Here is a 26,056-nt window from a genome sequence, read left to right on the forward strand (position 1 = left end):
AAGTTCACAAGCTGCTATAATCACATTGCTAGATTTGCCACTAGTACAGCCTTTAGAACCCACCACTGCCTTTACGTTCATCTTAATCTTCTAGGGTGGCTCGAACTACTTAACCTACTTAAGGTCAACCAGCTAGTAATTGCACATAAGATCCTCTACCAGTCCGAATATTCACCTGTTCTTGAAAGTCTTATCACCCCTTACCAGAATCTCAAGACACTCCGATCATCCAACAAAATGTTAGTGTACACGTTAAAAACAAACAACTCAGCTGGGGAAGCTCTGTTTGCCAACTCTGTTGGTAAAACATGGAATTCACTTCATGCTGGCCTAACTTTAGAAACCTGTTTAGCCCAATTGAAAAAAAAAATCTTATACAATACTTTAAAATACAATGGCTATGTCCTTGCTTTACCTCCGACTAACTTCTACCCCCTTAACTGTGTGCCTAATGAGGACTTCCTCGCCTCTTAGTGACTATATCTTAGTTATTGGTTAATAACCAAATAGCTTTGTGTGACTGTGTGATGCTTAGATCCTTCAAATGAATGTAAATCTGTATGGAATTTGTAAAATATGATTTACATGTATATATGAAATAGTTTTTATAAAATTTATGGAGCTTTTCTCCCCGGGCCTCCTCTAAAAATGGACATGTATCCAGTTGAACTATCCCGGTCAACAAATGTAAAATAAAATAAACAAAAATAAATAAATAATAAGTTGTAGTCTTTCAGTAATATATTTATGCATATATAGCACGAGGTGGTACTTTCTGTGGAGTTTGGACCTATTCAAGACTTTTAGTGCTGCAAAAAATCAAGAGGGCTAGCCTACAAAAACATCTGCAGATTATTGGTAGCTATAAAGTTAAAATATTTATACACTATTTCTTCCAGTTTGCTGTATTACTACTTGCAAGCAGATTTTCACAAAGTCACATAAAAACTAGAAGCAAAAACATTTTAAATGATCACCTTCTGCTAGTTATGAAAATCTGACAGGAAAGTTTTGGTTCATGTGAAGAAATCAGGATATGTGTGACTTGTCGCGTACATTAAACACCAAGACAAGATGAAATAGCCTTTAATCAGATAAAATTAGTTTGGCTTTAGCTCTTCTAATGAGGAGACCCTTTGCAGGGTTTTCTATTAAAATGAGTGAAAGTAATAAATAACAGGGAGTATTGTAAGAACTATACCAGCATGAGAATGGAGAAAAGAAATTCTTCTGATAGGGATGGCTGTGGGTAGGAATACAAATAATAGGCAAGAGAAAGGGCAAAGTAATAGAGTGAGAAGTGGCCAAAAATGTATTTAGACTCCAAGTTAGAGATTGCCTTCCCTATCAAGGATTGATATCAAAGTATAGGCAAAGAGAAAGAAATAGGGGGGCTCTAAGTGAAAGACCAGCACTGGTAGAGTTTTTAATACATTATAGAACAGAAGCTGCCATTAAGAAAGGCATACTTAGTAAAGCATATAAAATATTGCATGATAATTATAGCAGTCAATTAGAGGACCTTAGAAAGGATTGGAAAGAGAGATTGGATAAGCAATTCACAAAGAGACAATGGGAGGATATATGTATATCTCCCAGATATGCAACCAAATCTGGAAGGTTTAGGATCTTTGCCTGGTAGTGTTTACAAAATATTTTTGTACCCCAACTAGACTCCAAAGATTTTTTCCTCAGGTGGATAGCAAATGTTGGAAATGTGACAGGCAAGAAAGAGGTGGCTGGCAACTTTTTTTTTTTGTGAGTGTAAAGAGCTGGAAGACTTTGATTCTCTGCAAACCGCTCTTTTGGATGAGCAGATTGGATTGACTGGGGAGATGATTTTTTGAGCTATGATACAGAATGGGAATTGCCTCGACATAGTAAAGCTCTGTTGAGTCTAATTCTGTTGCTGCCAAAAATGCAGTTACTAGAAAATGGAAATCAAAATCTAGACCAACTTTACTAGAAGTAGAAAATATAGTAACAGAAATAAAGCAACTGGAATTGGGATGTTTAGCAAAGGTAAGGAGCAAACTACATAGGGAACAATATGTGCAGAGAAGGAACAAGGTTTAAGATGCAGGATTTGAATGAACCATATAATGTTCAGCTGACAATGACTGGATAGATTACAAGTGATGTACAATGTTTGCAACTACATTTATTTCATTGGTGTTTGTGATGTATAATATTTGCAGCTGAAGTGGTGTCATTTTTAGTTTTTCATTTATGTAAATGTAAGATTACCTATGTCATATGTGATAATTTAATGAAGATTTTTATAAAAAAGTGAAAATAATTTCAAAAACCTTACTTATGGGACATCATTCTTGAAATGAATGTGTTAAGTTGTTGTTGTGCCCTTGAATTTTCACTTTCCAGCAGTCTCAGCAGAATGTGCATGTGCACTTAGGCTACAGAGTAAATTAAAGCAACCAAGAGCATCTGCCATTGCTCGTAAAAGACACTTGAGCCATCTGTTTATCTGTGGAATTGCTTGTTTACACATAGGCAGTGAAAAATGCATCATATTACTGACTGCACATTTTTAACATCTGTTGCTGCATCTCAGCTTTGGTTCATGCCAGAATTTGTTTTATTAACAAAACCTCATCTTATTTGTTACATTAAAGATCCCTTTATCTGATTTGAAGATGCATATTTTAACAGAAGTGATACTGCTCTTCCATTGATTTCCTGTATTCTGCTTTTTTAAGGAGGACGCAAACAGTCCCATTTCCGGACTACAGAGACTTATGAAAAACATAACTAACCATAGTTTTAAACATGGTACTATGTATATGCCAACTGTTCACATCTAAGTTTTCAGCCAGTGTAAATTATTTTGCTTTTGTATGTATTTCTTCTAAATTTGCAGACTTGTCCTTCATTAAGTTATTTTTATTACTACTAAGAAACTTACGTTTGCTAGTAACAAAATGGCACAACCAAGAAACTGGTGAAGTATTTAAATTTAGCCCAGAAGAATACAGTAAAATGAAAGTGAGTTTGAGATTACATGCATTATCTACAGCATCTGTATTTCACATTAACTGTGAGGGGATTGAGAACTCTAAATTGCCCGTAGGTGTGAGTGCTTGCATGTGTGATATGGAAGAAAGACCAAGCAACTTGCTTCTGTTTCTTCAGTTCCTTATAAACTCTGAAAGGTCTCGCTAGGATTTGGATGTGTCTCATAAGAGAGAGAGAGAGACAGAAAGAGCAGAATTTGTGTCTTTGACATAAGCCAGTACTACTACTCATTACCCGAGCATTCCAGTGACAGAATGTGATAATGTAAATATGAGAGACACGTTCATGTTGCCTGTATTTGACTAGCATGTCTCAGAGGATGTTGCCTGTATTTGACTAGCAGGAAACAAACTGAAGAAAACAGACCAAACTGGCAGAAACAGAGACAAAACAGCACTTTAATAAGATAAAAAACATATAAAATAAAGTATAAAATAAGTGCTTTAGTCTGATCAATATCAAACTTCATCAGGTAAAATTTCCAGAAATCCATTATCATGTAAATATTTTTCCCAACCAACCATTTCTGACGAAAAAATCACATGATGAACTACCTCCTCCACCCACTGGCAAAGTGCTGATGCAAGTAATCCTGTAGTGTTTCCACAGTAAACTATAGTGCACACCATGAATGTGTGAATCACTAAGTACTTGAAAACTGTCAGAATATTTTTTTTTTCTGTGAGAATGCATCAGTGTCGAGATGTACCATATTAAAGTAGCAGCAGACTTTTCCTTTTGGGCTAAAATATATTCAGTGTCTTTCTTTACTGAGTAGCAAACTTAATACCAGTCATAGGCAGGAGTGTGAACAAATTGGATAAACATAGGTAATATTTTCCTGTCTCCCATAGACTTTGTATATATTTTGAATACTACCTGAAAGATTATTGTCTTAATTTTTAGCTGATAATTGCCTCATACTTTCTCTAATTTGTATTTGCCATTTGTCTCAAACTTTCTCAGTTTGTTTTTTGCACAGCTTTAACCATTATTGCTGCGGTTCAGCTCCACTGTAAACCAACATGTCATATTGACAAATGCTTACTTTTCTTTTGTTTAGGGCTGATGGTTTTAAGTGTGGATCTGATATTACAAAGGCCATATTCAGGTGAGTGCAGTGTGAAAGCAGAGGCAAACTATGTTGTAACATAAGACATCTGCAAGTCCTCCAGAAAGAATTTATTTTTGAATCATATCTCAAAAGATCAAGGAATTATAAACTTTACAGCACAGAGACAGGATTCTTTGTGCCCCTGATACTGTCACTGAGGGTTGCACATTATGCTGTTAACTTTCATTTGCAATGCAGTCACAACTGCCAGAGATATTTTATTCACAGTTCAAGGTTAGCTTTGTATATCTGTATGTAAGACAGTTTTATTTGCACTTCAGTTTCTGATTTCAATTTACATTTGAATATGTAGGTCTACCTTCTCTTTCCACTCTAGTAAGTCATCATTCATGTATTTGCCTAAGTAAGTCGTTTTTAGGATCACGGTGAGTCACAGCATTTAAGTAATAGCTGAACATGACATATTTTATGCACATAGAATGGAGACCCTGGCCATAAATAAACCAAATACATCCCCTGGACAAAGCCTCTTACTCATTGGCAAAACAATGGAACTCCCTACTTCTAATCAACAGAACTGTTTCTAACCTACTCACCTTTAAATGCTCCCTAAAAGAATACTTTACAAAATTATGGACCTGCTCCTGCATCAATACTGACTGAACTTCCTCACTATACTTCACTCATCCCCTTCAACCTAAGTCACACATCACAAACCTCTCCAACCTCCTACTCCATTCCTTTGTCTTTCCTACTACCTTACCGTATCCATCTAGTCTCTGCAGACCTTTCCTCTACCTCTTTATTTCTACTCCCTGCTGAAGCTACCTGAAAACACCCTACCCTGCAGTCTTCTTATAATCTTTTTCCTCTCAACCCTTACTTCCTCCTATAACCCTAATATGAATACCCTCTCTCATAGTAAGACATAACTCATTTTCCCCTCACTGTCTCTAATCATGTAATCTCATATCTCTTTTAAATATTGTATTAGAATTGTCAAAGATCTCATTTATCACATACTAATCTGTGTAACAAATAGTATGACTGAGTTATTCCTCACATATTTTCTCCAACTCATGTTATTCTTTTTCACTGCACTCTACAATGAAACATATGTTCTGTGTTTTCTGATTACAACATTATTTTCACTCCTATGTTTTGAAATGTTAAACATGATACTTTGTGATTTAAAATGTGTAATTTATTTTTGATATATTGTGATTGTGGAACTTTTCTCCAAGCGCCTCTACTGAAAATGGGTAATTTTGAGCCCAGTTGAACTTTCCCAGTAAACAGATGTCAAATAAATAAATAAATAAATTTCAAGAAACCCATCATTTGATGCAGTAAATAAGACAAGTTTGTGTAAAGTTGTTATGTAACTGGTTTATTAGTGAGAGTAGAATCCCCGTATGTACCCCCATCACAGTGGTTATATCCCAGTAATGCAGACTGGCTAGATTCATAGAGTCATAATTAGTTATTTGGCATGCAGTCCAAGAGACCTTTGAGGAGCTTGACCAAATTTTTCAATTGTGGTAGGGCATTTGTCTGGTTAAATGACTCACTCACAATCACACAATGGGATCTAAATGCCTGGCCTATAGAAAACAGTTCATAGCCTTTCTTCTTTGTGTTAACAGGGATAATTTGTTCATGTTGCCTTGTGTTCCATTATGGCAAACATGTAATCCTTCCTTTTTCCCTGTTTTATCATTCAGGACTGCTATGCATAATCTGACAAAAATCAGCAGTAATGCTGTTGTAGAAAATTCAACTGTTGCCTGTTGTTCAAAAAATAATTTTATGCTAACTAGGTAACAAAACTATGTCCAATTTTTGTCTTATGAAAAATGCAAAAAAAAATGCATTACTACATTTATTTATGCATTCAGAATCATGGTGAATCTGTAAATCTCTCCAAGCATTAAGTAAATGTGAGGCAGATAATTACTATGTTATGGGATTTCAGTCTGTTGCAGAGCACATACATACAATTATCAGTCATTCACAAACCTGTTGGCAGTTTGGAGGATCACCACTTCACTTAGTACAAGTCTTTAAATTTTGAAGGGAAAGCAGAGCATCTACTGAAACCCTGTACAGACACAGAGAGGGTATGTGAACTCCACACAGTACGTAGTCCAGCTGGAAACCAAAGGGAAGCTCTAAAAGATGTGAGGCAGAAATGCTAACCCCCACACCACCGTGTTGCCTATTTTATTTGCTGGTTGTTTAGAAAAATGTAATGGAGTAAAATAGATATGTTGGCTGCAAGCTTAGCAGGGGCTAAAGTGACATTACAATGAGAAATGGCAATAACAGGATAATTTAGTGAGGAGAGGTGTAGCTTATATAAGAAGAAAGACTATCACTCCTCTTCTGTAACATACCATATGTACTAAATGTATGTGATGTGCATTGTCAGTGCTAGCAACATACTTAGTTGTAAACATTGTCAGTGCTGCTGCATCTGTCATGGTTTATTATGGTTAGCTTTGTGTATATATATATATATATATATATATATATGTGTGTGTGTGTGTGTGTGTATATATATATATATATATATATATATATATATATATATGTATGTATGTATGTATATATGCCAAGATACTCCATTTGAAAGAATATTACAGAGTACAGTCACATAATGGAATATGTTGGAAGCAGAGTAAGACAAGAAACATAAAAAAGACATTGCTCATTTCACATGATTTGAGCAACACTTCCCTTAATGAAATTGTACTGTGTTGTTTAGACTTCAGTGTTTAATGTAGAAATTTTACATTATATGACATTTGTGTCACTGTTTGTTTACAGCCCTGATGGGAGCTTTGTGACTGCTGGATCTGCTGATGGTACACTTTTTGTTTGGAATGTGAAGACAGGAAAGCTGGAGGCCTCACTCGCAGGACAGCACAAGTAAGCATAATTGCCTGTTCAAGAACAAGCAGAGACCAAACATCCTTAAATGCTGTTGACTGTACTCTTGTATTCTGAAAGAATGGATTGGAAAACACTGACTTCCTGGCACATTTTTGATCTTTTGTCAGTGAGTCGTGAAATGCCAACACAGCCACATCCTTGGTAGACCACTAGCTGTAAATTACACTGCAATTCTGGTTAACCAGTATACAGTGCGTTGTGAGAATAATTGACATCTATATTCTAAGGCAAATTGAGATGAGACTCTTTAAGAACTGCTCAGCAAGTTCCCCTTGGTCTGCACTGGAAATACAGAAGACAGAGGGTAGGGATAAAAATTGAAGGCCACAAGTATAATGCCCAGGTTAAATTCCATCAGTGAAAGTGACTGAATGAGGTCTGTCTAAAGTTTTAGTATTAGTCACAGAAAAGTACATGCAGCTGTATTTTTTTTTAACTTTGTTTAGCATGCAGCAGAAAAAGCAGCCTGAGTGCCAGCATTAAAGATTTCATTACTCAGATGCATTTACAGAGACCAGGAAAAAAAATGCTTCTCTTCAACTTGGAAAACAACGTACATCAGGATACAAACTTCTTGTGAAGACTTGTTTTAGGAAAAAAAATAGTCCAAATATTGAATGTGAAATTCTTCACAGTTGACATTACTGTTTTCTGGCATGCTTTTATATTGCTTTTCAAAAATAATTCAGTATATAGAGAAAGCATTGTTCATTCTAGTCCTACCAGCTTTCAACATAGCTTGTCACTTTCCTCACACAGGGAAATAGATTCTCAAGCACACGATAATAATTCTTGCCAACACAGCTTATGGAAATACCTTCCATCTAACTGGGTTCCTTCTCAGTCACTGGAGACTCCTCTTTAGCCATTTCCCTCAGAAATGTGTCTCTATTAAGCCACAGTCCTCAGTGCACTGTCTCTGTAGAGTGGCCTTCCCACTTTTACGTTGTGCATGGGTGAGTAACATTTCACACTCCAGGCAGCTGGGGAATAGTGGTGTTTAAAGGATAACACGTTTGTGATTGGATAAACCCTTCACATATTCCTTTTCCCTGGATTATGTTAGTGTGTGTGTGTGTGTGTGTGTGTGTGTGTGTGTGTGTGCTTGCGCGTAACAGAAAAAATCTCTTCCTGCATGCTTGGAGTGAAAAAGAGAAACCAAAACAACAAAAACACATTTCATCATTACCTCTGATCCTGGTTTATAGATTTCATTAAAACTACCTTAAATGGTCAAATTATAGAACAGTATAACTCTCAAAAAATCATTGTTCTTAAAAGCCTCTTTTTAATTTTTCAGCCAAGTAGTAACCGTCCCGAAGATCCATGATTCTTTAGGCCATCAACCTAATATATCAAGGCCCTTTTTTCAGCAAGAGCAGGTTTCTTCTTGTAACCACCCCTCACAAAACGTTGTTATGTTGTTATTCACCAGTTTCTGGAGACTTTTTTTTTTTGTTTGTTTTTGTTTCAGGCCCAAGATTTATCTCTTGTTAGGCTCCCACAGTTTCTTTTCATGCTCCCAGCTATCTTTCTTAAGCCCTCTCTGCCAGTACCTCAGTTCACTGTTTGGCTAACCTTTTCTGTATATCTCTCCATGTCTCGACCATTAGAGATTCCCTCTTTTTTAATGAACTCACTCTTCTTTTTTCAAGGGCAGATTGTGAGGAGTGCTCCTGTTTCTTCTGTATTCAAGACTGCAATGCCATTATGAGCATTTCTCATATGACTTGGTGCTACTTCAGTCAAAACTGTTATCTCATAAGTAGGGTATGGTATTAGCCCCCCCCACACACACACACACACAGCTCAGACATGGGGATAATAGCATCTATAGCCTGCCAATCCTAACCTTAGCAGACCATGGTCTTGATAACAGTGGGGCAGCTAATAATGGCTGTGTGCGCAACTTTTGTGATGATAGGTGCTGCCCTCTTCACCATCACTAGTGTGACTTAAATAGTTGCTACCTCAGTTGGGGACATTCTTGTACCTACCACTTCTGCTCAAGCACCCAAAGCTTGGGCTCCTGTTTAGACTACAGTTTTGCCATTGATCAGTTTGGTAACTCTCCCATTATTCGGGTCTATATCATATGTTCAAAGTTTTATTACTTTGGACATTAAAGTATCGAATTTAAATATAAAAAAAAAAAACAAACAAAAGTAACGGCTGTAGATGTGGAAATCTTCCCTTTACCGCACTATAGTGCGGTCTCAGAGTTGGTATATTTAAGGAGCGGGGGTGTGGGGGGCACAGGAGGGCTTGGCCCCCTGCCTACACTAGTCAGGTAAGTTCCATTTGTTTTTTTTGTTTTGTTTTGTTTTTTTTTTATTATATGTTCAATGTTCGAATTTAAATGTTCAAAGTTTCAATTATTTAACGTTTGAAGGTTTCAAACTTCGAACATATTATATAGACCCTATTATCCATTCTGTCATTTTGACTAAATCCTCTTTTAGAAACCATTACTTCCATAATTACACTTTGGGATGGACTACAACTAAGCACAGTAGTTTTCTTTGTACTGTTCCAGTTTGTAACATCCTTCTTAGTTCCGTTAATCCATATAGCTCACAACCTTGATGGACTCGTTTCCTGAAGCCCCAATGACTGTAACAGTCCCACTTTCTCATTTTGCAACTGGGTAACATTGTTTTGTATCTTACATAACAGTTTGTTTAGAAGGTCAGTCATTTCTGTGAGCTGTGAACATGGGGTGTTTAATACTTTCTGATAATACTTTCTGGCTTGCATGAACTTTCCACTTGGGAAAATGTTGAGGTACAGCTGTTTAGTTAACAATATATTTTTTTCTTTAATTGGCCAGTTGCTACTACACTGACATTTTGTTAAACTTTTCCAGCATCCATGGATTTGGACCATTAACCTCAGCTTGGGATAGCTGTACTAAAGCCAGACCTTTCATAAAATATTGAAGGGTTTAAAGTGTTGCGCTTACTTCACTGGATAATTGGATCTGCCCATGCTCCACACCATCTTAGTACTCTTTTCCATTCCCTTCTCCCCAGTCTTACTAGACTTTTCTTGATCTAGCCTACTTTCCTTCCTGTATTACCTACTTTCTGGGCTAACCTGCTAACCTTTCTATAATTCCTTAACCTTGTAATGTTCCATCTCTCTATTCTTACACTAACATTTATATATCCCAGAAATTATGACTGAAATTTAGTACCAAAGTCTGGTGCCTGAAAGTGTACATAGTTTTTACGACTTATTACTTATTCTGTAATATATTTTTCATGCATTATTATGTAACATACACATTAGAAAGTCTCTTAATGTATGTTCAACTTTATTGCTTGCTTTATATTTGCTTATTTTCTTCTTTTATTGTATCCACACATTTTACTCCTGTGTGATTTTCTTAGTCTTTGTAACCAATGTTGATTTGTAATTCTGTTTAAATTGTACTATGGAGCTTTCCTCCCCGGGCCTCTGCCGAAAATGGGCCTGTACCCAGTCTGACTTTCCCAGTACACAAATTGCAAGTAAAATAAATAAAATTTAGCTGCACCCCTAGCCTTTGGGTTTTATTTTTCATCTCTGTTACAACTGGTTCTTTTGTTTGCTCTTTCTTGCAAACTCTGAATCCTCCACTGTTTCATTTCACTGTGTTAGCTCAGATATGACAGTCTTTCACTTTTTTGTAGCAAGTTGCTCCATTCATCCATTGTAAAATCACTTTCTTTCATTTGCATTTTGAACTCTACATATTACTTTGCCAGCATGGAAAGTTTTGTACACTCTGACTCTCAACCCTGCACTGTACCAGGAGCCTGCATTTCCTTAACCTATTTTTGCTCATCCGTCACGAGTCAAAGCACCTTTTAAATTGCTTAGCACTTTGGTTCACAGTTTTGTGCTGTTCAACCACCTTCTGGTTGAGAACATATATTTATTTATTTTTTAAACACCTTTATTATCACTTGTGACATAGGCAAAATTACATTTATATAAAAGTAATCAAACTGTATTAACAAGTTCACGTTTCCAAATATTATACTTCACGTATATTGCTATATATCATATAACCTAAGCAACTTTGCATAAATTATTCAATTTCTGTCCTTTTTTTCTTTATTAAACTGTCATTTACGACATAGACGATCATACAGCATCTATATTAGAACACCAAAGACACTAAATATTGAACGGCCTAAAGGCCGAAAATGCTGGACCTTGAAGTCGCATTTGTAGAGGGCTGCACCCCCTTCACCCCCCCCCCCGCTAATTATATATACTAACAATGAGATCACACCACAGTGAGGAAAGGGCAAATCTTCTGATCTTCACTGTACTGGGATCTCACAAAAAACACATCGTTGAATGGCATTTACGACGTTCTGGCCATTCGATGTTTAGCCTCTTCAATTTGGTAATAGGAACCCAATCATACATATGCATAAATGAAAACAAACCACACTGACGTAATCCTGTTTGCAAGCATTTTATGTCACAAACCATACTGACACACTGCCAGTTGCAAACATTATACTTCACTTATAATCTACCCAATTTTTTTTCAGTCCTGCATTGCATAACTCATTTAAGTTCTGCCTTCTTTTAAACCTCATTCCTCCATGTATGTATTGTTCCCACAATTACCATTTTTTCCTATGTAGATTACTCCTGTTCTTTTCTAGAGATCTCCGTTCCAGTTGTTTTATCTCTGTTACTCTGTTCACTACTTCTAGTATAGTTGGTTTAGATTATGATTTCCATTTTCTAGTAATTGCTTTTTTGGCAGCCACCATCCTTACCATGTCTAGTCAATTCCGATTCTGTATCATAGCTCAGAAAAATAATTTCCCTCGTCATACCAAAATGCCCGCACAGCATCTCAGATAGAGCATCCTTAAAGTCCACCAACTCACTGCACTCCCAGAAAATATGTTCCCAATTGCCTCTTTCTTCCTCATCACACCTCCAACACTTGCTGAATACCTGTGGAAAAATTCCCTGGAGTTTGCTTGGAGTATAAAAATATCAATGTAAACATTTCCAAGCAAAAATCATAAATCTTCCAGATTTTGTTGCATATTTGGGAGAAGTACATATATCCTCCCATTGTTTCTTTGTGAATTGCTTATCCAGACTCTCTTCCCAATCCTTTCTAAATTCCTCTGATTGATTCTTGTAGTTATCATAGGAAGTTACTAGGCTATTGGCCCTTATAAGCCTACCCAAGAGTTTAGCCCATGCATAGACAAATCAGCACCCAATGCCCCTGTCCAGCAGACGCATCGGTGGAATCCTAGGGATGTATTGTCTGTTTCCCATCCAGTTATCCAGATTGCACTTAAAAAGGGGTAAAGAGGTACTCTGCTTGATGTGGGGAAGGAGCCTATCCCATACATGGTGGAGTCTATGGGACACAAATCTGTCCCGCCGGCAAGTCCTATTGATGTCACAGACCAAGTTGAAGCCGGGTGTGCGGGTTACTCGAGTGGAGCTTGACTTGTGGATATGCAGTAGTCCCATCAAGGCAGGGTCCAAGATCGCCTTGTATGTCAGACAAGAGGGCACCCCTGAGGAGTCTGTATGAAACAGAGTAGACGGCTAGGGCTTTTAGCCTATCTGTGTATGGTGGATTTTTGAGGCCCTGGGTTCTCCTGGTGAGGAACCTCTGTGGTCTCTCCAGCTGCTGCATGTGCTTTGCGGGGTACATGCTGAATGGGGCATTGTACTTAATAACAGGCCTTATAAAGGAATAATACAGGGATATTATGACCTCTTTGTTCTTGAATGAGATACCCTTACTTATGAGTGGGCCATGTAGAAAGTTATCATGCCATATTTTATATACTCTTCTAATTATTCCTTTTTAATGGCAGTTTCTGTTCTAGATTCTACTAAAAAATCCACCAGTGCTGGTCTTTCATTTAGGACCTCCCTATTTCTTTTTCTTTGCCTATATTCTGATATCAGTCCTTGATAGGGAAGGCATCTCTAACTTGCAGACCAGATAAATTCTTGGCGTCTTCTCATTCTGTCATCTTCCCCTCTCTAGTTATTTTCTCCCAATAATTTGGGTTCCTTTGCCAGTTTTCTCCAATAAATTCCAGCCCCCTCTTGCCTATTGTCTGTATCCCTAATTGCAGTCATCCTCACCAGCAGAATCTCTTTTTTCCATTCCCATGTTGGCTTAGTTCTTAAGATACTTTCTGCTACTTTATAATATAGATATAATATTGACACTAATATTGAGACTGCAAGGTCTCTCTCTGCTTTTGTCAGGTATAAAATAATATCATTTGCAAATAGAACTAGCTTTTTCTTGAAATTCTGAGTCCCTAATTTTCTTTGCCAGTGGTTCTAACTAAATATAATTACCAAGTACCTGCCTGGTTTCTCTGCTCAAGCAGAAATTAATAGAGACGACCCAACACACTTGAATTTTCACCTACGATTCCTCATATATCCTCCTAATCAACCTTATAATTTTTTCAGTTAACATACAGTGGATATAAAAAGTGTTCACACCCCTGTTAAAATGCCAGTTTTTTGTGATATAAAAAAATAAGACCACAATAAATTATTTCAGACCTTTTCCCACCTTTAATGTGACCTATAACCTGTACAATTGAATTGAAAAACAAATCTGTTAGGGGAAAAAATATAAAAAAATAAGAAACATACAATACACTGGTTGCATAAGTGTGCACACCCTTAAACTAATATTTTGTTGTGTGTTCACTCCCTTAAACTAATACTTTGTTGAAGCACCTTTTGCTTTAATTACAGCATTCAGTCTTCTTGAGTACACACCTGCCATCAATTTAAGAAACTCTGATTAACCCCAAATAAAGTTCAGCTGTCCTAGTAGATTTTTGTGACATTTACTCAGTTGGTTGCTACAGCAAAAGCCATGGTTCGTAGAGAGCTTACAAAGCATCAAAGGGATCTTGTTGAAAGGTATCAGTCAGGAGAAGGGTACAAAAATATTTCCACAACATTGGATGTACCATGGAACACAGTGAAGACAGTCATCAAAAAGTGGAGAAAATATGGGTCAACAGTGATGTTGCAAAGAACTGGATGCCCCTCCAAAATTGATGAAAAGACAAGATGAAAACTCGTCAGGGAGGCTGCCAAGAAACCTGCAGCAACACTGAAGGAGCTGCGGGAATTTCTGGCAAGTACTGGTTGTGTACTACATGTGACAACAATCTCCCGTATTCTCCATATGTCTGGACTATGGGGTAGGGTTGCAAGACGGAAGCCCTTTCTTACACACATCCAGGCCCAACTAAAATTTGCAAAACAATCCACAGAGTCTCCCAAAAGTATGTGGGAAAATGTGTTATGGTCTGATGAGACCAATGTTGAACTTTTTGGCCGCAATTCCAAACGGTACGTGTGGTGCAAAAACAACACTTCACATCAAAAGAGCACCATCCCCATGGTGAAGGATGGTGGTGGCAGCATCATGCTTTGGGGTTGCTTTGCTTCAGCTGGAAATGGGGCTTTAGTCAAGGTGGAGGGAATTATGAACAGTTCCAAATACCAGTCACTTCTGGCCCAAAACCTTCAGGCATCTGCTAGAAAGCTGAAGATGAAGAGGAATTTTACCTTTCGACATGACAATGACCCCAAGCATACATCCAAATCAACAAAAGAATGGCTTCACCAGAAGAAAATTAAAGTTTTGGAATGGCCCAGCAGAGCCCGGACCTAAATCCAGTAGAAAATCTGTGGGGTGACCTAAAGAGAGCTGTGCACAAGAGATGATCTCACAGTCTGACAGACTTGGAGCACTTTTGCAAGGAAGAGTGGGCAAATACTGCCAAGTCAAGATGTGCCATGCTGATAGACTCCTACCCAAGAAGACTGAATGCTATAATTAAATCAAAATGTGCTTCAACAAAGTATTAGCTTAAGGATGTGCACACACAGCAAAATATTAGTTTAAGGATGTGCACACTTATGCAACCAGCGTATTGTATTTTTTTTATTTTTTATATTTTTCCCCTAACAGATTTGTTTTTCAATTGAATTGTACAGGTTATAGGTCACATTAAAGATGGGAAAAGTTTTGAAATGATTTATTGTAGTTTCATTTTTTTATATCACAAAAACCTGGCATTTTAACAGGGGTGTTTACACTTTTTATATCCACTGTATATTTATTTATGTACACTCTTAACAGGTAAAGAGAGACAGTAATTTGATTTGCTTACTGTGAAGAAGGTGCTTATTGCAGAGGTGAGCGAGCCACTGGGAGAGATGTCTTACCAGAGGTCCTGTTTGTATTATAAAGGTTTCTATTCCTAAAGTGGAATTTGGAGTCTGTGATGTTTGTAGCTTTACAGATATGTAGAATGTCATGCAGCTCAGGGTCAGTCATCTTCCACTTGATAGACCTGGCAGAGATCACTGTGGAAATAACAGTAAGAGTCAGAATAGAGTTAAAGAACTTTAGAGCTTTTAGATGTTTGGTGTAGCATAGGACATTCATAGCTGTGATTTTTTCTTGAGGAAATATTGCACTTTTTCTAGTTGAAAAGTATACTTAATTAGATACTTGCCGAAAGGGACATTATATTTATTTGTGATAATAAGGGAAGAATGGTTGCCACTATAGGTTCATAGGTAGTTACTAGGCATGAGGGCCAGAAGACCATTGAAGAGCCTAACCTAATTTTCCCAGAACACTACCTGGTTAATTGAGGCTGAGGGAATCAAACCCTGGACTACAGGAAGCAGCTTGTTAACAATCCATAGCCTTAATCCTTTGCATTAACTGCCAGACTGACTGTAACTTCCTTGGGTGTGGAGGATATGCTTTAGTGATTAACTGGGCTAGGTAAAAGATTTCCTAACTGTAACTGATATGCAGTGGTCAAGGGAGAGCTCACTGTCTGGGTACATGCTTATGTCTTTGATGACAAAATCAGTTTTTTAGGGAGGTGTCTAGTTTCAGGGGGTTTCTTGTTTGCTATTTTTTGTGAATAAGTCAATGCTGCATTTTTTTAACATTGAGCTTAAAGCAATGGTTTGTTGCAATGAATTAAGACTGAGAGAAGGCCCTCATGGAGAACATGTGTGACATTAGAGGTTTTGTGACAGCTCTGAGTTTGCAGCCATCAATACTTGTGATCAGCCAGAGACCTTTAATGTCACCCTTGATGTAAGCAAACTATAAGCTGAATAACTCTGGTCTTGGAGGCAATCCTTGGAGGTCAGCAATGCTGATATTCACGTTTTTGAGGAAACAATACCACCTACCTTTATAGAATGGTTTCTGTGCTATCCAGTGAGTTATATCAAGACTAATTTTAGTTGGGTTAGTTTGTTATGGATTCCAGAAAGTGGATAGAGTCAAAGACCTTTGCCAAGTGTAGGTAAGTGGTACGTACCGATTTGCCTTTGCTATGCCACTCAGTGACTCTTCTAAAGTTGTCAGCTAGGTTAAGTAGGTAGGGTTTTCCTTCTTAAAGCCAGGTTTGTTACGGTCAAGAAGTTACAGGCTGCCAGTATCCTTGTTTAAAAAGCACTGTGATGATGATGTATTCCATTACCTTACATATGAGCGTCATGATGTTAAACTGTTTGTAGTTCATGGGATCAGTGGTTAGGCTGCCCTTATGGAAGGGGACCATAAAATCTTTTGACAGGCTGACCTTCAGGGAACAAAGGACTATTAGGGATTCCAAGGCAAAAACAAATGGGCTGCATGTCTCTCTCTGAGCCCTGGAATGCCTGTCTCCATGGAGCAAATGGGCCACTTGGACATAGATAGAGAAGCCATCAAGAGAAGTCCAGCAGGGAGCCGATACAGCACAGCCCCCCCTACCTCTCATCCTGGATTACCTAGCTGACCTGCTAAACAGTGGTCTTTCCTTTTCTTCTGTTAAAATTCATGCCACTGCTATCTCTGCTCATTTCCACACTGAGCACCCTCTTTTCTCACACCCTCTGATCAAACAGTTCCTAAGAGGGGCTAGCAACTTGAGGCCACCCAGAAGAGCACCTACCCCAGCTTGGTACCTAAACTTTGTGTTAAAAGCTCATCCTGCCCCCCTTTGAACCAGCATAGTTAAAATGTCTCTCCTGGAAGACAGCTTTTCTTCTGGCCATCACTTCAGCCAGAAGAGTCTCCAAGCCACAAGCACTCATGGCTGCAGAGCCCTTCATCATCTTCCATGCCAACAGGGTGTCCCTCAGGACTAACTCATCCTTCATGCCCAAAATAGTGTCCAGTGTAGCTCTCAACCAATCCATTCACTTGTCCACCTTTTTCCCTAACCCACAGAACAAGGGGGAAAGGATCCTGCATTCCCTAGATGTGCACAAACAGCTCAGATTGTATCTAGGCAGGACTACATCATTCAGAAAGACTGATCAATTACTGGTCAGCTTTGCAGCAGGGGCAGAGGGCAAAGCCATCTCCAAACAAACCATTTTGAAATGGATAGCACACTGCATCCATTTCTGTTACAAGCAGCATGGAAAACCTCCCCGTAAGGGGATCAGAACTCACTCTACCAGAACAGCCTCCACCTCTGCAGCTTTCCTCAGAGGAGTCCCCACCAGAGACAACACGGACGCTGTCATCTGGACATCTGTTCACACTTTCACCAAGCATTACCACCTGCCTATCTCCTCCAAATCCAGGGCAGGCTTCGCCGCTGCAGTCTTGCAGGGCACCCTAGCCAGTCCCTAGTCTCCTTGACTGACTAAACCCTTTTCCTCAGTTTTGGGAATTAACCCAAATGTGATGACTGCAACAGTGAAACAGGAAGAGCATAGTACAGTTGTGTACACTTACCATAAATGTAGATGTTCGAGTGTATTCACTGTTGCAGTCCTGTTCTCCCACCATACTACCCCCTCTTCTCTCTCTCTCTCTCTCTCTCTCCGTAAAGGAACTTTATGGTATTTACTCTCTACTGGTGGGGTTCTTCCACCATATCCTGGCTCCCACTTGGGAGCTCCTGACAGGGCCAGAAAGACTGATGTAATGACGTCGGCTGCCTTACGTTATACTACTGACGACCTGACGTCAGTCCTGAAGCGACAGCAACTGACGCAGAAATATTAAGCCTCTGGTATTCGGGCTGGCCGAGGGCTACCCTGGCAGGGATAACCCAAATGTGATGACTGCAACAGTGAATACACTCGAATAGCTACATTTATGCTAAGTGTATACAACTGTACTTTTCTTGTCTCCATGTGTGTTACATGCTTCAAATGTGATTTAGGATGCCCAAGAATGTTTTGAGAGAGTTCCTGAAAGTTAATGGAATGTATTTGCAGATGTCTCTTACAATGACATAATTTCTTTTTGATCATGTTTCCAAGTACTTTGGAACCAGTGTTGTCTGCTCCATCTGGTTTCAACCTGTGGGACTTCGGATCCGACTCAGATCTGATCCTAGAGCTTTAACCCACTTGGCTTCAGCTCCTTTACCAATAACTTCCTGCTCCTCCTTCCACTCATCAGATCTAATTTGCTGCCATTCTGATTTGCAGCTCCATCTTGGCTCCGCTCACTGTTCTGTGTTTTCAAGGTGTTAACATAGTAGTAGTGGTGAGATTTTGCTATTCCTTTACCCTCTTTTGTATCCTTTTTTTTCTTTGTCTTTCTTAGATAGCTAGTCCATTGGTCCTCCTGCATTTTTTGCGAGTTTTTGGTTTTGTCTAATATATGTGATTGGTAGTTGTAGTTGTAGTGATATAGTTTTGTTGTGGTACAAATAAAGGTTTTAAAAAGTGAGTTTCCTGTGGGTACAAGTTGCCATCTCAGGATGCACATTTAAGAGCGTTTACTGCTTGGTATCAGCACATCTAGATTCTGGATGTGCCATTTGTGAAAGATTTGGTACTAGGGCCATCAATAAGTATAGGACCAAGTTTGTTTTAATAGGGCTTCTACCCTCTGATTCTCATTCTGTTTCTGAAGTGGTTTCTTCCTCAGAAACAGAAACTGGGTCTGAGAAGCCCTATAACAAATTTTCCCTCAAACCCCAGGCAGAAATATCCATTTGCCAAGCTTCTACATGATTGTTAATGAAAAGGCACCCCAATGACAACAGTCTTCAGCTTAGCATTATGGACAGTTGGACTACCCTTGTTTCTCTTGCCAACCTTGTTGCTTGGGTCTCTTGAGACAGTGTAGCAATTGCCTCATGTACACAGCCAACCCTCTACTAATAACACAGTCTAGTACAGAGTGCGAAAGATGTATTTACAACAAGAATCTAGAATCTATGCCCTGTCTCACTCAAAACAGTAACACGGAGAAGGTTTTCAACTCACCCATCACTACATATTCACATAGTACCACTACTCATAAACATAATATGCATCAAACACGTAAACCCACATATGCGTAGGTTCTCTCAGAAAACTTACCAAAACACCGGAGACCTCCAAAACACAAGTCTTCTACAGCTACCACAGTCTCCACAGCATTCATGACGCACAGCAACACCAGTGTCGCACCCACCAAGTTCAATACCGAGACACATGGATGTCCCACTCACCAGGTTGGACAAGAAGAAAGTCACAGTCAGCTGCCTCTCCACTGCCAGGATTCACCAAATCACGCATGCACCCAGGTGTCTTAGCAACAAGAACCGTTATGATTCTGTCATAGTTCAAGTTGGTGTGAATGACCTGAGACATACCTCAATGGACTATATGAGGAGAGATATGGTCGAGCTCTGAGTGTGTGTCCCAGGCATTGAGCAGCATACTACCCTCAGCTAGAATGATGCCACGGTATAAACAAAAAATAATTCATTTCAGTAATTGCCTAGTTTTTGGTGTCATTCCAAGGGTATCCAGTTTCTGTCTGCCTGGAATGCCATGGTCGACAAACCTCACTGCTTTGCAAGAGATGGTCTTCACCTGGCACCCCTAGGCTTTCGTCTGTTGGCAAAGGCTTTTGCCTCCTCCATAGTGTGTTTTTAGGCAAGGTCTCGAAAACAGCATTACCGACATGAAATTAACCAGTCAGAACAAAATAAGGGTCATGCTGCTAAATGCTTGGATCTTAAACCAAAAACTGCACTCCCTGGAAGCACTTCTAATACTAGAAGATGTAGATGTCTGTGCAGTCACAGAAACCTGGTTTAAGCCCTCAGAGAGTACCCTGGCCCTGCAAGGCTACAATGTCTTCTATACCTTTAGACCACAAAAAGAACTTGTGAAAACCAAAGGAGGTGGTCTTTCAACCTATATTAGAGATAAATTCACCTTGCGTCTATTTAGACTGGACAACTCCACGGTGGGTAAGACCTCCATTCAAGTCCTAGCCAGTTATAGATCTCCCTCCATGGGTCACAGCACCCACAAAGCCTACTTAACCAAACTGAAGATGATTCAATTTTTACCAAACACACTGGTTATGGGGAATTTCAATGATCCCACCATCAACTGGGAAACCTACTCTAGCCAAAACTCGCTAGCACAAAAGTTCATTGACTTTGTGAATTCAAATGCCCTGGAGCAAATTGTCTGTACCCCGACAAGAGGAACAAACATTCTAGATCTGGTCCTCAACAAAACGTCAAACATGTGCACTGCTGCAACTGTTGGACCCTCATTAGTTAAAATTGACCACAAATCAATCACCTTTGAACTGAAACTGACACTAGAATTCACAAAGGGTGAAATCAAACTAATATATTTCACCAAGGCAAACTATACTCTCCTAAGTGAAGGCATAAATGCATTCCAAGCCCCACCCCAAGCTGAAAGTGGTAACTACACTGAAGCCTACACTAAAGCCCTGTACATTCACTTGCATAAGTATATAAATTTGGTTGTACCAGATAGAATCAAAGCCAGAGCCCCAAGTAAAATCAAGCTGCCATGGGGGACTTCCAGCATCAACAAACTCCACAATAAACACAAAAAGTTGCTGTCCAAGAAAACAAAGACAATGACCCAACAATGGAAAGGCATCCTCCTCAGCCTTAACAGGTAAATAAGACAATTTCTCAAATCATTAATGGGCTCCTTTGAGAGAAACCTAGCAAGTATTGCCAAGGATAACCATACTGACTTTTACAGCTATGTACTTAACCTAAAGGGTATGACACAAGCATGTGCATAACTGGTGGCCAAGGCTATCTCACACACTGACCCCACAGTGATAGCAAACTTGCTAGTGGATAGGTTTGGTGAAAATTTCACTCCCTTATCCCCTCCTAACTTGCAACAAACCCTCCCCCACCTTACACATCTGAGTAGCAGGTCCTCAAATTCCTGTCCAGGGCAAAGAACACAGCCTCTATGGGACCAGATGACATCCCAGGCTGTTTTCTAAACAGGCTAAAACATGAACTAACATCACCACTAAGTACCCCTTTCTGTCATAGCCTAACCACAGGGTTTGTTGCAGCTGAATGGAGAACAGCCACAATTATTTCCCTCCACAAAGGTGGCCTAGCAACAGACCCAGGGAAGTACAGACCAATAAGCCTGACCAGCTCATCTGTAAGGCCATGGAATGTATCATTATGGACCTCATAAGTAAAGACATAGGTGACCTCCAAACTCTAGACCCTACCCAGTTTGGCTTTGTGAGGAGAAGATCCTGCCTGATAGAACTGGTGGATTTCTTTGAAAGTGTCACCAAGGCCACTGATAAGAGCAAATCTGTGCAGACAAGGGTTTTTTGATGCAATCCCACATTCAGGCATTACCGATAAACTTAGCAAACTGAATGTAAACCCCTTCATTGTAAGATGAGTTGCCAGCTGGCTCACAATCCGGACAAACACTATCAAAGTGGGTGAGTCGACATCAAACAGCAGACCTGTTACCAGCAGGGTGCCACAGGTGTCAGTGCTAGGACCCCTACTCTTTGGTATATATTTCTCAGAAGTTCAGGTCAAAACTAAAGGTTGTGGCTGATCAAGATTTCAGACAACTGCAAACTAGGTGCAGTCATTAAATCCCCATATGATGTCAGTATACTCCAGCATGGTCTCACACAGACCAATGACTGGTGTATTAGCCAGGTCTATGTTATATATTCGAACTTTTGAAATGTCGAATACCATAGGTTCGAGACCAAATGGTCGATATTTGAAAGTTTGAATATATAATGAAAAAAAAAAAAAAAAGAAAAGAAAAACATACCTTAATAGTGCGAGAAGGGAGGCAAGTCACCTTGCACACCCCCCTACTTAAATATACCAACTCCGAGACCGCACTTCAGTGCAGAAAAAGGAAATTCTCCCATTCTGCCCCATACGATGCCGTTAAAGTCAACCTTTGAACACTTGAAATGTCTATCATATGGTCTCAACCATATGCTGTTCGACATTTCAAGCGTTCATTTATTTGACATAGACTCTATTAGTCATGGTCTCAAACTGAATGCAGAGAACTGCATCATCATTCGCTTTGGCACAAATAATGTCCCTTTACACTATCAAATCAATAATAATACCTTAAGTTGCCATGAACTGGTAAGGGACCTGGGATCACCGGTTGACCATGACCTTAGCTTCGACCACCACATGTCTGCCATTGTGAGAAAAAGGCATCACCTCAAGAGCAAAAGAAGTTATAACTCTCCTTATACTCTGCACTTATCTGGCCCATAATTGAGTATGACGCTTCATTCGGTCTGTATGGTACTAAGCATATACTGCAATTAGAGAGACCTCAGAGGTTTCTAAAAAGAAGATCAAGGGCCTCAAGTATGCATTACATGGACTGACTAAAATCCCTGTCACTGTACTCCATATTGTATAGACTTCTTAGGGGAGACTTATGTCTAGTCTACGGAGCAACCCAAGACCCAACCCTAATGAACTTACTGCATATCCATAAATCAAATGGGTCTAGGGCTACCTGTTCCAGGGACTTCTATATGGCCTGTGACTTCAATAGGACATGCTGGAGGGACAGATTTATCTTCCAGTGACTGCCACATCTTTGGAAGAGGCTACCAATTCATGTGAAAAAGAGCACCTCTATGACACTGTTCAAGAAGAACCTGGATGAGTGGTTGGGGCACCATAAATTCTTACTAGGGATAGCACCCAAAACCCACTTGGACATGGGCAGTCATCACTAAATGCAATCTTGGGTATTGACTAGTACCTCTACGGTATTACATTGGGATGAAACAGCTAGGCTTAAAATGGCCTCCAGGTTGGTAGGCTAGTAATCTCCTATGGTCCTAAAAGAGAGATTTCAGACCTTCCAAAGTTTATTACAAGAGATCCTCTTCATCTCTGCTTCTGTTTTTCCATCTCAGACTCATTGAACCCGAAGCACCCAAGGTTTTCAGGTCCTCCTCCAGTCCCAGCACTAATATCTGCCTCGACATCTCTTAGCCAATACCCTTTGGCACAAAAATCATGCAAGACTTCTTCTCCAGCTCTGAGCATCCCAAATGTCATCTTGATTCAAGAGGCCTATTCAGATAAGGTAGCCTCATCCTTTTCACCGTGCATCCTACTGGAATGGTCTTAGCCAGTTTTCCCTTCTCTGCTCTGGTTCAGAGTCTCTCCGGCTCAGATCCGGCACATGGGATCTTCTTCAAAAGACCTTCTAAGCCCCACTTTTGGTGGTGTCTTCCATCTGGTCATCGAGGTCGGTGGGCAGCATTAAAACCTCTGAATTGGAGCAGCTGATGAGGTCCTTTTTTCAGGAACAGATACAGTTAGGCCTTATCACTTTGGGTCCAAGTCCAGCACTGGGACCATTTGCTCATCTTTCTGGCTTCCTCACTCAGCCCCTTCAGATACAAGGCCTCAGGGCAGGCAGAATTTCAACCCTCTGGATTGGATCTGATGACTCGGCTGTTATTGGCTCCATCACTTTCCTAAGTTGCTTTGACTCCTACCTTTTCAAGGCCATCGGGATCTCAGAACCGTAGTATTGAAGCAGGAGTTTCTGGATCAGGGTCAACAATTCCTGCTTTGGGATCATCATTTGCACTCAGGGCTTTGGCTTTGGATAGCTTGGTGCTGATTTCAACATTGGAACTAGACACAGCTGCCTTGGGTTTAGGGTTGTCTCTAGTACCCTCTAGTTCTTGGATCCTCGGACCTGAGAGGCCAGCTTCTGCCTTCGCCTTCGATGTTGTAGATGTCCTGCTCTTTTCTTACCTAATAAAAGTTGAGACACCCTTCCAAGATGGCTGCACACTGAGTAAAAGCATAATTTTGGCTGTCCCTGTGTGAAAACAGGAACTCTGAAAGGAGAGAGACAGTGAACTTTCCTTTTTAGGTAAGTTTCAGTAACTGGCTAGAAAGTGCACTTCGTAAATGCCAGCAAAAAAAATTCAGAGAACCTGAAAGAAAATCAGTCACCAAAGGTTAGGTGAAAACACTGACTGGGAAGAATTCTGCAGCTGTTCAGCAAAAAGCAGTGCAAAGCATGACTTCCAGTATTCTAGAGGAAAAAAATAAGTCAGATATACTCAGAGATGATTAAAATAAGTGAAACACTGAATGAGTATATCAACTCAAACAACAAAAGGCTGGAAAAAATGGAAGAAGCTTTAAACAGATATTCAGATGAGGTGATAGAACTGCAAAAATCAGTGGCTGAAATGAAGAAAAGGCTAGATGAGTATGAGATTGCTCAGCAAGAGATGTTTAAAAAAACTGTGATTTTTTTATTTGCTGTATCAGAGAAGCTAGAAGGAACAGAGTGTATTTTATGAAAGTACAAATAAGCATAAGCAACTAGGTATTCCACAGCAGGAGTTGTTCATTGAAAGGGCACATTATTCATGTACTCCAAACCTGGCCATGAGAAGCAGGCTAGACATGTAATAGTAAATATGCAACCAATCCTACCAGCAGAAAGAGATGATTCTTACAAAACTGTGGCAGAAGGGCAAAGTACTAAAAGTGGAAGAAAATAAAGTGTTTGTGGAAAATGATTACTTATTGTACACCAGGTAGAAGAGGAGTACATTTATTCCAGTAATCAGGGAATGTTGAGAAGCCAAGCTGCTGTATTCAGCTGTTTTTAGAATTTTCTTTCCTTAAGGGTCAAAATAATTTTAGATGCACAACTTACTATTGAAGAATACAAAAGTTTGTCCAACAAAAAGTGACCTATCAAACAGAAGGTGATTCTGTTTCTTGTTCTTCTGAGAATGAAGCCCACAGAGAGACAGTGTCAGTGAAATCTTTTCCAATGCTTCAAAGGAAAATCCTTGAGAGACAGAAAAAAAGCACAAGAGTTGACTAGAAGAACCAGGAATATATTGGAAATGAAGCAGAGACTGTCTTTGGAAGAATGAGATGAACAGGAAGAAAACCAGCATCTTGGAAATGGACTAATACATACGGTATTACAAAGCATTAATTATTATTTGAGAAACATGACAGAACAAGAAAACCTGCAAATATTGGACTTCTTTGACTTTGTTAAACTTGTAGGGGACTCCAAAGCATATGCCCTACTCCATATCATTAATGTTTGGAAGAATATTTAGCAGAGGGGAAGAGGAAGAAAATAGTTAACTGTAAGTAAAACAAAATTTTGTTCTTGGCAGTTATATTTTTATAATGCATGACATAACCTGCATGCTTTAAACTAAAGCTCTCTCAGTTATTTTTGAGTGTAAAAGGGATACTAAAGTAATTAGATGCCTCTGTTTTTCCCTTCTTTTTTTCTTTTTCTTTCTTCAATTTTAAGAAATGTTGGCACTGCAGTGTAAAAAGAGAAAAAGTGTCTGGACAAGAGCATGTTACAAGAAAAATGTATATGCTTTTTCTTACTGTTGCGTAGGGGAATGACTGGATTTGAGGCCCTTGGCTTGATCTAATAAGTTTTAAGGGGGGAGCAAGTAAATAAAATAGAACTTGTGTCTTTCGGCTTTTCCCGGTTAGGGGTCCGCTAATGATTGGCAGTAGCGTTTTACGTGCTGGCTTGCTGGGCCTAACGCACAACCTTCAATGAAGGAACGCCCGTTCACGCATGTCGCCACACAGAAGACGCTCTGACTGAGAATCAAATGGGCAACATCTAACTGTGAGG

At 39.4% G+C, this 26,056-nt stretch overlaps 1 protein-coding gene across 2 annotated transcripts in view; it reads left to right on the forward strand.

Annotated features, from left to right (window-relative positions):
- The window catches only part of LOC122802908 (protein Atg16l2-like), a 1,475,787-nt gene that overhangs the window by 1,435,989 nt on the left and 13,742 nt on the right, over positions 1-26,056 (forward strand). For both annotated transcript variants that reach the window (XM_044072730.1, XM_044072731.1), the window contains exons 16-17: positions 4,097-4,144; positions 6,938-7,039. In XM_044072730.1, coding sequence (XP_043928665.1) covers positions 4,097-4,144; positions 6,938-7,039 — 150 coding nt within the window. The remainder of the gene's footprint in view (positions 1-4,096; positions 4,145-6,937; positions 7,040-26,056) is intronic.

This window comes from Protopterus annectens, chromosome 5.part0, assembly GCF_019279795.1.
Source record: "Protopterus annectens isolate FY-2018-M chromosome 5.part0, PAN1.0, whole genome shotgun sequence".
Lineage (NCBI taxonomy): Eukaryota > Metazoa > Chordata > Ceratodontiformes > Protopteridae > Protopterus > Protopterus annectens.